Source organism: Urocitellus parryii, chromosome 6, assembly GCF_045843805.1.
Source record: "Urocitellus parryii isolate mUroPar1 chromosome 6, mUroPar1.hap1, whole genome shotgun sequence".
In the NCBI taxonomy this organism is placed as follows: Eukaryota; Metazoa; Chordata; class Mammalia; order Rodentia; family Sciuridae; genus Urocitellus; species Urocitellus parryii.
The window spans coordinates 87685493-87700462 of record NC_135536.1 but is presented as its reverse complement, the minus strand read 5'-3'; the positions used below and the strand labels follow the sequence as shown (position 1 = coordinate 87700462).

The 14970-nt window shown below is 35.4% G+C and overlaps 1 protein-coding gene across 1 annotated transcript in view; it reads right to left on the bottom strand.

The window, feature by feature from the left end:
- Bub1b (BUB1 mitotic checkpoint serine/threonine kinase B) overlaps nucleotides 1-14970 on the bottom strand; it is a 62107-nt gene that overhangs the window by 9208 nt on the left and 37929 nt on the right. Inside the window, exons 13-19 of the mRNA XM_026391860.2 lie at nucleotides 13989-14049; nucleotides 13758-13863; nucleotides 6644-6918; nucleotides 4539-4672; nucleotides 4108-4248; nucleotides 3806-3906; nucleotides 304-453 (exon numbers count right to left, since the gene is read on the bottom strand). Coding sequence (XP_026247645.2) covers nucleotides 304-453; nucleotides 3806-3906; nucleotides 4108-4248; nucleotides 4539-4672; nucleotides 6644-6918; nucleotides 13758-13863; nucleotides 13989-14049 — 968 coding nt within the window. The remainder of the gene's footprint in view (nucleotides 1-303; nucleotides 454-3805; nucleotides 3907-4107; nucleotides 4249-4538; nucleotides 4673-6643; nucleotides 6919-13757; nucleotides 13864-13988; nucleotides 14050-14970) is intronic.

Below are 14970 nucleotides of genomic sequence, written 5' to 3'. Positions count from 1 at the left end.
TCAGGGTTCAATAGTGACCTCCCCCCACCAAATCCTGGGGGATAGGGATGCTATATATAAAACAAGAGTGTCCATGAGCTGATGATTAATTATCCTAGTTAGATGACTGGCTTATGGGAATTTACTGTATAAATCTATCTTCTTTTTTGGTCAAAATAAAAAGTTAAAAAAAAAAAAACTCGTGAAAAGAAAAGTAATCAATGCTTTAAACTTTTAATTCATCTATTGCTAGAACACTGGCAGGAATTTTTTACTACTATCTACTTGAGGACTGTGAATTATGTTTTTAGTATTAATGCAAACCTGCAAGGTGAAGCAGTTTACATATTGGTACCAAACAATATAGCCATCTTCATATTGATAACAGCTGCAAAAGTGATCATACTCCTCATTTAAACGTTCCTTTAACTTGAGGTTGATATAAAAGTCCCATGGGATGGATTGAGAAGATACCTATAAGATATTTTAAAAATAAGAGCAATTAGCGGGGCACAGTGGTGCACACCTGTAATCCCAGTGGATTGGGAGGCTGAGGAAGGAGAATCATGGGTTCAAATCCAGCTTCAACAATGGCGAGGCACTAAGCAACTCAGTGAGACCCTGTCTCTAAATAAAATACAAAATAGGGCTGGGGATGTGGCTCAGTGGTTGAGTGCCCCTGAATTCAAAAAAGAAAGGAGCAATTAGAATCTATGCCCATGGCTAGCAAACCAAAACCAATTCCTTCTAGTCTTTCTGATAACCCAACACAAATAATAGTGAACTTTCTTTTTCCTCTTAAAGGAACATCTTAAAAGGCATAAATCTACAATAAGGGACATAATAGCAACAAGATTTTGGAAGCTGGAAAGAGGAGTAAGAGGTTAACATTTCAGTTAGATGACCCTATAGTATATAACTGGTAGCAACAAATACCTATGGAAGTAAGGCTAAGTGCAGAGCTAAAGTAATAGTGGTTGAACTCCATTTAAGAAGAAGCTAGATCCTGAAATCTCCCTCTTGTTCCTTTAGGCCAGCCTAGAAACTGCCACCCAACAATACCCAACCCCTTACCTACAAGTTTGTTTCATTTAAAATATCAAACAATGGAGCTTTGGACTAGAGGACACTAGTTACCAGTATAGATGGGAATAGAAAACCGGGAAAATGTTTATATATGAAATGTTAAGATGTAACTCTCTATCATTGCATTCTCTGAACAAATTTCCTTATACAGCTTTCAGAAAACTAGTAGCCAGGCTTATATGCTCTAAACAGGAAATCAGAAGTCTTATTAGGGGGATCTGATTGGCTCAATAGAAAAGATCTAAAGACTGAACGGTTTTCCAATAAAATGACCCACCTACATCATCCTGCAGTGAGGTACTTAGCTATTAAGGTCCCTCTAAATTCACAGAGGTTTCCATTAGCTTTTAGTGTTCCACACTTAAATCTGAACAGAAAGCCAAAGGCTCAGAGAAAGCCTCTAATATGAAAGAGATGTAAAAAGACAAAAACGGGAGGACACATGATGCAGGAAGAAAAAAACATTTAAAGTATCATTAATGCTACAAAGAAAATCCTGGGAACAAAAAAAAAAAAAAAAAGAAAGAAAGAAAGAAAAAGAAGTCTTGTAAATTAAACATAAGATCCTATCATGATCCAGAGAGAGGGAAAATTAGTTTCACACAGTCTGGTGGCATACACCTGTAATACTAGCAACTTGGGAAGCTGAGGTAGGAGGATCTCAAGTTCAAGGGCAGCCTCAGCAACTCAGCAAGATTCTTAGCAACTCTGAGAGACCCTGTCTCAAAATTAAAAAGGACTGGGATGTAGCTCAATGGTAAAGTGTCCCTGGGTTCAATCTGTGTACTCCCCCCCAAAATAAAAAAACAATGAAGACTGAAAACAAATTTGACAAAATACAGCTGGAACTCTGTATCTGCAGGTTCTGCATTGGAAGATCAACTAACCATGGATAGAAAATATTTGGGAGAAAAATTACACCTATAAACTTTTTTTTTTCTTATTATTCTCTAAACACAGTACAACAACTATTCACATAGCATTTATATTATGTTGGGTATTATAAGTAATCTAGAGACAAAATATACTGGAGGATATTTTAGGCTATATGCCACTATTACACCATTTTATTTAAGGCACTTGAGCATCCTCAGATTTGGTATCTATTAAGAGGTCATGGAACCAATCTTCCACAGATATCAAGGGGCAATTGACTATAGAAAGTAAAGTAATTCCAGGCATAATGGGGCATGCCTATAATCCCAGCGACTCAGAATACTGAGGCAGGAGGATCGCAAGTTCAAAGTCAGCCTCAGCAACTTGGTGAGGCCCTAAGTAACTTAGCAAAACCCTGCCTCAAAATAAATAAAATAAATAGATAGATAGATAAATAAATAAATAGGATTGGGAATATATCTCAGTGATTAAGCATGAGTTCAATCTTTGGTACAAAATAATAAAACCTAAAGGGATGGAGTTGTGGCTCAGAGGTAGAGTACTCACCTAGCATGCATGAGGTCCTGGGTTGGATCCTCAGCATCGAATAAAAATAAACAGATAATAAAAATGTATGTCCAACTACAACTAAAAATAAATATTTTTTAAAAAAGTAAAGCAAAAAGACAAGGAGAAAAATAGGAGAGAAAAAAAGTAATATTTTTTGAGGTCCTGAACAGGAGAATCCATATCCTTCTAAAAATAAAAAATTACTGAAAATTCTTTATTTCTCTCCATTGAGACAATCAGAGAGAATGAGAAGAAATTTTTTTTTTTTTCCCTTGAGGAAAATTTCTCAGAACTGAAGGAATTTCCAGATTGAAATGGCCACCGAGTGTCTAGCAGCATAGGTGACAAGAGACTTGTACCAGAATATGTAATTTTGACATTTCAGAATACTGAAGACAAACATAAGATCCTATCATGATCCAGAGAGAGGGAAAATTAGTTTCACACAAAACTTCAAGAGCAAAAGACTTCTAAAGCTAGGCTAGATAATGGAGCTCTTCTTTAAAAATTGGAAGAAAAAAACCATTTTTTAATAGTATTCAATATCCAGCTAAATTATCAATTAAGGTAAAATTATAATTAAGGAATTTGCTAATATAAGGTTTCAAAAACTCTGTAACCTATCCCTTTTTCAGGAAGCCACTAAAGGACATGCTCCTCCAAAATATGAGGAATTAAAGTAAGAAAGAATTAAAAACAGGATCCAAGAAACTGGGTATCCAATATAAGAAAAAGATGAGGGCTGGGGATGTGGCTCAAGCGGTAGCGCGCTCGCCTGGCATGCGTGCGGCCCGGGTTCGATCCTCAGCACCACATACCAACAAAGATGTTGTGTCCGCCGAGAACTGAAAAATAAATATTAAAAATTCTCTCTCTCTCTCTCTCTCTCTCTCCCCTCTCTCACTCTCTCTTAAAAAAAAAAAAAGAAAAAAAAAAAAAGAAAAAGATAATGTAACTACTGAGGATGGTGGTGAATGAAAATTAAGGTAACACTGCGTGTGTTCAGATTGTCCAGATTGAAAAAGATCAAAAAATTTCAGGATAGATTTCCTCAAAAAGATAAAATTGAGAGAATACTTAACATGTTTGGACCCACTGAGAGATTTACACAACAGTCTCTCATTTCTGGTATCTGGTCCTGGCTCATAAAGGTGACTAAATTCTTAATGACTCACTGACTTTTCAGCAAGGAACCCAAGATTATTAGAAAGATTTGAATGTACTATGGGACAGAGTTATTGCTTTAACCTACATTATCTGCAAGGTAACTAAAATTACAAAGAATCAGTCCCACCTTTATTATGGTTAGCTCTGCAGAGTTTCTTGATGCCACCCAAAATAACTTATAATCTTCACATATCAGGTATTCTTGTTTAATACAGTAATCCTCATTACCTGTTGAGAAGGATTAATTCAATTTAAAAATTACTATGAAAGTAAAGCAATTCCAAGGCATAATGGGGCATGTCAATATCTATAATGCTATTTCTTTTAATCTAGGAACATTTGTAGTACTCAAGCATTAAGGTCAACTACAAATAAGCACTTATTTATATACTGTCATGTGCAAAAAGATATGCATTCAATAATACTTACCTAATTCAATTTCCTTCTCTATTTCCAGTTTAGGCATTGGTCTATCTTCTACAGAAAACTCTGCTGAAGCACTTAACTCTGGTAGGGATTTTAGTAGTTGTCTGCGACTCTGAGGACACCAGGGTGACTGAATGGGGTTTTCTACGGCAAGAAAAAGTTGGAAAAAAAAATCATCTAAAATACTTACTGCTTAAAATGGACATTATAACGGGGGGCAGGAGGGAATTACAAAATCAATACTGCCAATCTGATTATATTCATTTAGCTCAGGTCTTTATGGAACTGTGTTCAGTTAGTATTAGTTTCTAGAAATATCACAATTGACAGCAACTTCTCTAGAGAGGAAAAAAGTACAGTTAAGTTTGCTGAGATAAATAAGTGTTCATTAAACATGGATCTGGACATTTGCTCATAAAATTAGATGATACTACCTGTAGTCTCATTAGTAAGCTCCAGTTTCTCAGGAATCTGAAGACTTTTGATAGAGGAGGTACTTGAGACTGAGGCAGAAGATCCAGAGAAGCCAGAAGAGTGGGTGACTTCACGACTATCTTCAATAATTGGACTGAAAGAATCACAAGTGATTTTATTGATATCAATTATCTTAGGTATAACAGAATCAACAAAAATAAGCTGGTATATATTATCCCCATATTTCTGATCAACTTTATTTAAAAATCATTTATAATAATTGTTAGCTGTATTTTTAAAGCCCATTATTCTCTCAAATTAAAAAGAAAAAGATACATAATCACAATCTAGGTAACTTCCTCTCTCCTCGTTGATAAGCAAGGGCCAGGATTACATTTCTGGATTTATAATTTACCAAATCTATAGTTAAGAGTTCATTCTACATCTACTCTATTCTACTGAGAAATATTGACCAACACTGACACTAACTTTATTCCTTCTTATCCCTTCTCTGGACACTTTAGTCTTCAATAAGAGAAAGTCAAGAAAAGAAAAAGGAAACTCAACTCACACAATGTGAACACATACCTGCAAATGAGATTAAAATTTGTCAGGGGAAAAGCTTGAAAATGCAGTTTTAAAAGTATAGATTGGCAAATTTAAGAATATTCCTAAAGCTGGAATTAGTTTGTTTAAATTAGCTGACTCTTAAAAACGGATGGATCATAAGACTCAGTCCCTGGCTGTCTGTACTATTCTCTCATACCTACTCCCTAATTCATTTTTACCTATCAAAAAACACTTTTTCTTGGGCTGGGGATGTGGCTCAAGCACTAGCGCGCTCGCCTGGCATACGCACGGCACTGGGTTCAATCCTCAGCACCACATACAAATAAAGATGTTGTGTCTGCCGAAAACTAAAAAAATAAATATTAAAAAAAAATTCTCTCTCTAAAAAAAAACAAAAAACACTTTTTCTTGCTGGGCATGGTGGCACATGCCTATAATTCCAGCAGCTCAGGAGGTTGAAGCAGGAGGTTGCAAGTTCAAAATCAGCCTCATTTCAAAATACACTCTACTGTCACGTATAGCTAAAAACAAAAAAACAAACAAGAAAATAGCATGCACCCAGTAAGTTAGACGGTTTTTGCAAAGTGGGCAGCACCACCAGCCTATACTCAGTGAGCCAACTTCCAGGCAAAACAACATTCCTCACTCCTAAAAGCTATTAGACATATACAAAGGGCCAAATTTGACTTCTATTTAAGAGAACATGGAAGAATGACACTTACGATTTAAGCAATATTTTGGTTAAGAGGTACATACCTGTATCCATCTTCTATTTCCATATAGATTAGGGAAATTTTTTATTAACTGGTTGCCATTAGCTGACAGCCTTACGTTTAAACCAAAACATGAAAAATTTGAAGTCCCAGTCAGACATCCATAAAATCAATTAATTCTGATGTGAATTAATATGATGTATGTCACTTCTTAAAGGAGTGGTGTGATAAAGAAGAACAAACATGGCTTTTGTAGGTAGACAGGTCAAGGTAAAAAAAAAAAAAAAAAAAAAAGTCAGCCTCAGCAATAGTGATTCTCTAGACCACTTAGTGAGACTCTATCTCAACATAAAAAAATTTTAAAAAGGCTAGGGATGTGACTCAGTGGTTAAGTACCCCTGGGTTCAATCCCTGGTACTAAAAAACAAAAACAATACCAAAGAAACAACAACAACAAACACCTTTTTCTTTAATACATCTCCAGTTGATTATCTGAAATCAACATTAGTTATTCTACCATTACTTTAAATTTAATATTAAGAAAAAATTGTCTCCTCTTTTCTAATCTTATACCTAAATTGTTGCATTTCCTCAAAGGTATCATAATCCTCCTAGATCTCTTAGACTCATAATTATCAAAATTTACTTCCTTTAACCCTTGTATCCAAATTAATCACTAAGTTGATAATTTATCTAGAAAAGCCTTACTCTCATATAAAGCATTTGGCAACTAAGTACCTAGCAGATAATAAGATAGTGATAATTGATCGGTGTAACTGACAAGCACTCATACAATAAGAAAGCAAACATTCTGATTTGGAAAACCTATAATCGCCCATCACCTCAGTTTCTTGATGCTGAGGGTTTGATTGTAGATGGTGCCACATGCAGTCTGCTGCTCCTCAGAAGTCTTTGCATCTAGATCCTCTTCCTGCAATAGTCTCCCAGGATCAGAAGGAAGATCCTTCAAAGACATTATCTCATGAAAAGGAGTGGATGCAAAATGAGCTGCTCTAGCAAAGTCACAAGTGTCTTCTGGGTTAGGAAAAATAGTTACATTCCTGAAACCTGTGATAATGGCATCCTCACTCAAGGGCTCAATTCCAGTAAGTTCATCCTGAAATAAAAACCATATAGTTTAGCTGAAATATATCAATAAACATAAGAATGGTGATGATTATTAACAGAGAATACATAAGTAGCATATCAGGATCTCTAGGTAAACACAATAAATAAAAGCACATGATAGCTTTTGAAGAAAATGATTTTGAATCACGAACACAAAAAACTATGCCTAATCAAAAAATAGACTGTGATGAGTCTCCAAACAAGAAAAAATATTGGCCAATTTTTCACCCAAAGAATTTCACCTAAATAAAGCACTAATATTATTTTTCTTCTGTCATTCACTTAGAAAATATTCTGCCATTCTCTTAATTTTTAAGAGAGGAAACATGTCTTCCTCCGCTATGCCACATACTTAATTTTTATTTTATTCCTTAAAGGTAATTCATGATTTTGATAGAAATGGAAAACTAAGTATCACAATGAACCACCTGAAATACTATTACTCAATCTAATATTTTTATTATATAATTAAAACATGACTTTGTCTTTTAAAACACATGTGGTTTTAAACAGCAACTAGTTTTAAAAGGATATTCTTTTTTTCGCAAGTGAATTTTTATTTATATCTATTTTTTCTAATTTCTCTTTTATAAGAAATCTCCCTAAATCAATAATTTATTTATTTAATTGGTTGTTCAAAACATTACAAAGCTCTTGACATATCATATTTCATACATTAGATTCAAGTGGGTTATGAACTCCCATTTTTACCACAAATACAGATTGCAGAATCACATCGGTTACACATCCACATTTTTACATAATGCCATATTAGTAACTATTGTATTCTGCTACCTTTCTTATCCTCTACTATCCCCCCTTCCCTCCCCTCCCAACTTCTCTCTCTACCCCATCTACTGTAATTCATTTCATTTATTTTTTTCCCCATTCCCCTCACAACCTCTTATATGTAATTTTGTATAACAATGAGGGTCTCCTTCCATTTCCATGCAATTTCCCTTTTCTCTCCCTTTCCCTCCCACCTCATGTCTCTGTTTAATGTTAATCTTTTCCTCCAGCTCTTCCTCCCTGTTCTGTACTTAGTTGCTCTCATTATATCAAAGAAGACATTTGGCATTTGTTTTTTAGGGATTGGCTAGCTTCACTTAGCATAATCTGCTCCAGTGCCATCCATTTCCCTGCAAATTCCATGATTTTGCCATTTTCTAGTGCTGTGTAATACTCCATGGTGTATAAATGCCACATTTTTTTATCCATTCATCTATTGAAGGGCATCTGGGTTGGTTCCACAGTCTAGCTGTTGTGAATTGTGCTGCTATGAACATCGATGTGGCAGTATCCCTGTAGTACGCTCTTTTAAGGTCTTCAGGGAATAGTCCAAGGAGGGCAATAGCTGGGTCAAATGGTGGTTCCATTCCCAGCTTTCCCAGGAATCTCCATACTGCTTTCCAAATTGGCCGCACCAATTTGCAGTCCCACCAGCAATGTACAAGAGAACCCTTTTCCCCACATCCTCGCCAGCACTTGTTGTTTGACTTAAGAATGGCTGCCAATCGTACTGGAGTGAGATGGTATCTTAGAGTGGTTTTGATTTGCATTTCTCTGCTAGAGATGGTGAGCGTTTTTTCATGTACTTGTTGAATGACTGTATGTCCTCCTCTGAGAAGTGTCTGTTCAGGTCCTTGGCCACCCCTGCTTGCTTACGAGGACCGTGTGCGTGGTATATTTTTTCCCAACCTTTCACCTTCAGCCTGTGTATGTCTTTTCCAATCAGATGTGTCTCCTGGAGGCAGCATATTGTTGGATTTGTTTTTTTAATCCATGTTACCAGCCTATGTCACTTTATTGGAGAGTTTAAGCCATTAACGTTTAGAGTTACTATTGATATATGGTTTGTACTTCCAGCCATGTTTGATTATTTATCTTTTTTTTTAAATTTAGTTTGTTTCTCCATGATTAGCTTTCCCCCCGCACTCTGTCTTTACTGAGGCACTTTCCACTGACAGTTTTGGTTATTGTTTTTCATTTCTTCCTCGTGTTGTGTTTTGCTCAAGATGCTTTGCAATGCTGGTTTTCTGGCTGCAAATTCTTTTAACTTTTGTTTATCATGAAAGATTTTTATTTCGTTGTCATACCTGAAGCTTAATTTTGCTGGATACAAAATTCTTGGTTGGCATCCATTGTCTTTCAGTGTTTGAAATACGTTGTTCCAGGATCTTCTCGCTTTCAGCATCTGTGATGAAAAATTTGTTGTTAATCTTATTGGTTTACCCCTGAATGTAATCAGCCTCCTTTCTCTTGTAGCTTTTAATATTTTCTCTTTGTTCTGTATATTGGATATCTTCATAACAATGTGTCTTGGCGTTGGTCTACTGTGATTTTGTATGCTCGGTGTCCTGTATGCATCTACAATTTGTATATCCGTTTCCTTTTTTATTTCTGGAAAGATTTCTGTAATTATTTCATTCAGCAGGTTGCTCATTTCCTTGGTTTGAACCTCTATACCTTCCTCTATCCCGATGACTCTTAAGTTTGGTTTTTTTATGTTATCCCATATCTCCTGGATGTTTTTCTCGTGATTTTTTTACCAGCCTTTCTGAGTTGGCTAGACTCTTTTCAAGATGATATATTTTGTCTTCATTATCTGACGTTCTGGTTTCTACTTGCTCCACTCTGTTAGTGATACTCTCATTTGAGGTTTTAATTTGGTTTATAGTTTCCTTCATTTCTAGAATTATTGATTTTTTTTATAATCTCTATCTCCTGATGAAGATGCTTAACTTCTTTTTTTTATCTGTTTATATAATTCATTTTCAATGTGTTCTTTCACTGTTTGAATTTGCTGTCTCATATCCTCTTTAAGGTTCCATTCCATCTGTCTAAGGTATTCCTTGAGTTCTTTATTTGACCATTTTTCTGATGCCTCTAGGTCCTCCTGAATATTTAGGCTTTCCTGCATTGTTTGTACTCCTTTTCTTCCTTGCTTTTTCATGGTGCTCATGTTACTTCTTGTTATGTTTGACTGCTGAGTTACTGTTTACTCCTATAAATTTATTTGATGCTGTCGCCGCTGGTTTCAATGAAATTATCTCCTCTGCCACATTCCAGTGACATCAGTTCTCTGCCATGGTGGTATCCCATGCAAATGGCGACAGTTCGTTCCCTTTGCCGGGTGACCAATGCAACGGGTGAGTCCTGACTGGCTCTCCCAAGCCCCATTTCAATCCTGTGGCCTCTGCCTATGAAGGCTCAGTTGGCATTAACCTCCATAGGTTCAGAAGGGCCGACCAGTTGTTTCAGCGTGATTGTTTAGTGCTGAGTCACAGCGGTTTGTCTGCGAGAAGCAGGCGAACGGGAGCTTGAATTCAGCCGATCCGGGGCCCAGACTGTTCGCCCCAGATCCACGTCAGCTCAGCATTGCCTATTGATCCTGAGCAAACAGCATTTAGACAGTTTTCGACTCCCAATGCCCGCACAGCTGAAGAGGTCAGAGACTTGATCTCGCCGCGCCCGCCGCCATCTTTTTCTATGACCAGGTCCAAGACGGCTCTCCCCTCTGGCTCCTGCCTCGAGCCACCTGGTGGAGCAGCGAGGTTTACACAGACTAGCAGGAGAGAGAGAGAGCTTAAACGGATATTCAATGAAAAAATATCCGTCCTACATGCAACCACCTATCCAACCCCTATTCCTACTCCCCCCAAAGGCAGCCACTATTACCAAACAAATCTGGTAGTATATATGCAGAAGCATATTCTTTGTATCTATGAAAGAAGCTGTAAAAAAGATTACAGTATATATGCTATTATGCATTGTTCCATCTTATACTATTCGCATTTTTTCTAAGCTATTAAAAATTCTTTAAAAACATGATGGTCACTTTATAGGATTATTAGAAATTAACTGAGGCCTTCAAGTTATTCTCTATTTTCAACCAGTAAAATAACTATTTTCAAATATGCCTATACATAAATCTTTTTGAACATCTTAATATTCCTAGGATTGATTCCTAAAAGAATTATTAGGACAAAAGGTTATAAACACTTAAGGTTCTTTATACATATTGTTTAGCTGTCCTAAAAGGGATCATACCACTTTATATATTTACCTGTAGTATACAAAAAGTACCTTTTTTTTTGTTTTAACCCCTGTGGATATTAGATATTAATTTTTACATCATTACCACTTTGACATATTCTTTGAATTTTTGACTTTAAGTTAAATAAATTAAATAAGTAAAAGATACATCCTGAATAAATGTAGCTTAAGAAATAAGAGACAAAACTGATGTCTATAGTCCAAGTACACATTTTATGTAAATACTACTTATGATCCTATTAGTTTAGACATTTTAAATATGACTGTTTTAAGGGATAAAACTTATGGTAGGTACCTATTAATAAAATTCAAGTACAACATTATAAGACAAAAAAGCAAGATGAAGACTATTAGACTCCTTTAATAATTCAGTCTATCCTGAACAACTAATTCTAGATCCACTGAATCTAAATCCAGCTCCATTATCACATTCTCCAGTGGTATTCTCCAGGACACAGTATATATTTATTGCATCATGGTCTTTTTCACAGCAGGCAAGGAACTAACTATTAGAACTATTTGGGAAAGTATTTAAAACAGAGACATATACATGCTTAGACTTCTTTCCTGGAAATTCCAATTCCATATAACTAAAATGGAGCCTGAATATGTTTTGCCATAAAAATCCCCCTAGCTTTTTCTGTATTGCTGGAAATATTAAACATCTTAGGTATAAAACGGCACAGATATTCACATATGTAAAAATTCATCTAGCTGGGCAATTAATATTTATGCACTTTTACCGAGTATAAAATATACCTCAATCATGCTTAAAATTTTTTTCCAAATGTTCCATTCCCTTGGATGTAGAGAACATACTGCTTTAAATCACTAAAGCTGGGGCTGGGGATGTGGCTCAAGCGGTAGCGCGCTCGCCTAGCATGCGTGCGGCCCGGGTTCGATCCTCAGCAGCACCACATACCAACAAAGATGTTGTGTCCGCCGAGAATTAAGAAAAAAAATAAATAAATAAATGTTAAAAAATTCTCTCTCCCCCTCTCTCTGTCCCCCCCCTCTCACTCTCTCTAAAAATAAATAAATAAATAAATAAATCACTAAAGCTACTGATAACATCTCCCTGTAAAAGTCTTCACATTAAACATTCAATTCTCTTCAAGCTTATAACAAGTTTCCAGATGCTGGTTTGAAAAGGATTAGTTTTCTTCCTTAAAATATTGGTGAAATGCCAATGATAACAGTTATTTACTTTGACTTACAGGGTCTTTTATTCTTAGTTGTAGGTGGACACAATACCTTTATTTATTTTTATGTGGTGCTGAGGATCGAACCAAGTGTTTCACACATGCTAAGCAAATGCTCTACCCTGAGCCACAACCCCAACCCCTTACAGGGTCATTTTACCCCAAGTATTATCATGTCATAAGCCCATAGTGATTAAAAAAGAACATTACAAAAGTAAAATGGCTGGTCTACATAACTTTTCCATTGCCATAAAAGGCATTTTATTTTACTTTATTTTTGGTACTGGAGATTGAACCCAGAGGTGCTTTACCACTGAGCTACATCATGACTCCTTTTTGAGAAAGGGTTTTGCTGTTGCCGAGGTTGCCCCTGAACTTGAAATACTCTTGCCTCAGCTTCCTAAATTGCTGAGATTATAGGCAGGTGCCACAGTGCCCAGCTCATTTTATATATATAAAAAAAGAAGAAACAACCTTTGCTATGTTGGCTAAAAAAAAATTAAAAGTGTAAAACTGCTCTCAAATCAATTTTTTCCCCACTTTAAAAATTTAAGATATAATTTACATCCAGAAAATTCACCCTTTTATAGTATATATTGCAAAGGTTTTTAGTATATTGACAGGTTGTATAACCATTACCACCACTTAACTCCAGAACATTTTCATCCCTCAAAAAGAAACCCCGTACCTATTAACAGTCACAGTCCCCTCTTTCTCTAATTCCCTAAAAATCCCCAATATACTTTTACCTATTCTGGATATTTCATGTAAATGCAAACGTATATAATATGTGGTTTTCTTTGTGCCTGACTTCCTTTAGCTTATGTTTTTTGTTTGGTTTGATAACTGGTAATTGAACTCAAGGGTGCTTAACCACTGAGCCACATCCCCAGACCTTTTTATTTTTGTATTTAGAAACAGGGTCTCACTAGATTGCTCAAAGCCTCATTAAATTGCTGAGGCTGGCTTCAAACCTGTGATCCTCCTGCCTCAGCCTCCTGATCCTCTGGGATTACAGGCATCCACCAACCATATTTTCAAGGTTCATCTTGTTGTGACATGTATCAGTACACCACTACCTTTCATTAGCAAATAGTATTTCACTGCATATGGTATTTTGCTTATCCTTTGATGGACATTTGGGTTGTTCCCACTATCATGAATAATGTTTCTATGAACATTTGTGTACAAGCTTTCTGTGTCAACATATTTTTTATTATCATGGGTATATATTTAGGAGGAGAGTTGCTAGGTTAACTCTATGTCTAATATTTCGAGAAACTGCCAGTTTTCCAAAGTAACTGCTATTTTACATTCCCACCAACAACATGAAAGTTCTGATTTCTGTATATCCTCGATCCAGGACACTTGTTATTATCTGTCGTTTTTATTATAGCCATCTTAGTGTTTCATCATTGTGTTTCTGATGTGCATTTTCCTGGTGACTAATGATGCTGAGCATCTTTTCATGTACTTTGTTCAAGCTGGTGATTTTAATTTTAACCTAAACTTTTGGAAGTTTTAAATGAAAACAGTACACTGGTCCATTTATATTAAGGATATTTCTTACACAAACATCTGGAGAGACATCCTCATTTAAGGTGATGCTTTCTGTAGTTTTGAGTACTGCAAGGGGTCTTCGTTGGGCTAAGCCCTTTGGGAGCTCTTCAGGAGAACTGGAAAAAGACATACTGCATTTAGAAATTTTTTTGTTTATTTACAGACCACAGTAACCACTAATTTATTCTCATTTATAATAACAGAAAGTTTAAGTTAAAAACAACAACAAAAAGCAACAAACCTTTCATTCTTTTTTTCTGAAAGAAGAGATTCGTCAAAAATGGAGAAAGGTATACTGGGACCTATAGAAAAAAAGAGACTAGATATATACTCTTAGGAGTATATGCTTTACTCTTCAAGACAACTAGAGGAATTAATATTTTGTGTTGTTAAGCTTCAAACACATAAAAGTAAAAATCATTTAATAATTTATTATCAAAATACAGATGATCTTGATTCACCTATTTCCCTAACCAATGCTACTACTTCTCTAAAACCTACCCCAACAGGATGATTTTGAAGCAAATCCAAGACATAATATCATTTCAATATGGTTTTTCTAAAAAAGGCTCTATTCAAATGCCAAATCTCAAGGTGTGCTAACTATATAATAATTTTTGAATATACAATATCTATTTAGAAGTTCTACATTTTACCCATTATCTTTAAAAAAAATTTTAAAGTGGGTTTGAATTGAGAATGCAGAGTAAGATTCATAAACTGTGACTAACGCCTCTTTTATTGTATAGGGCTCTTCAGATACTTTTTAGTTGAAGAAATTGGCTTGTTTGCCACATAATGCTAGATTTTGCAAATTATATCTCCCTCTGTTGTTTAACATGTTCCTCTATGCTTTGTATTTCCCATAAATTGGTTGTTAGAATTAAAAGTTCAATTAGATTTGGTTTATTTTTTATAAAACTACTCGCAAATGAATATTCATGTTGCTACCACATTTAACATATTTAAATAGAAAAAGTCCAAGACATAAAATAGTCAAACTTTTTTTCCTTCAAAAAGACACTGTCCTTAGTCTTGGCTGCTGGATACTACTGATAAGTTACTGAATGTAACTTAAGTGGAAACTTATATTATTTTGTACTAATATAAATTTGAAATTATATTTAAACCAAATTCCATAATTCAAAAATACAACAATACACTCTCTATTCCCCCTCTTCCTTCTTTCAACCCCTTTACCATAATTAAGAAAATATTTACCA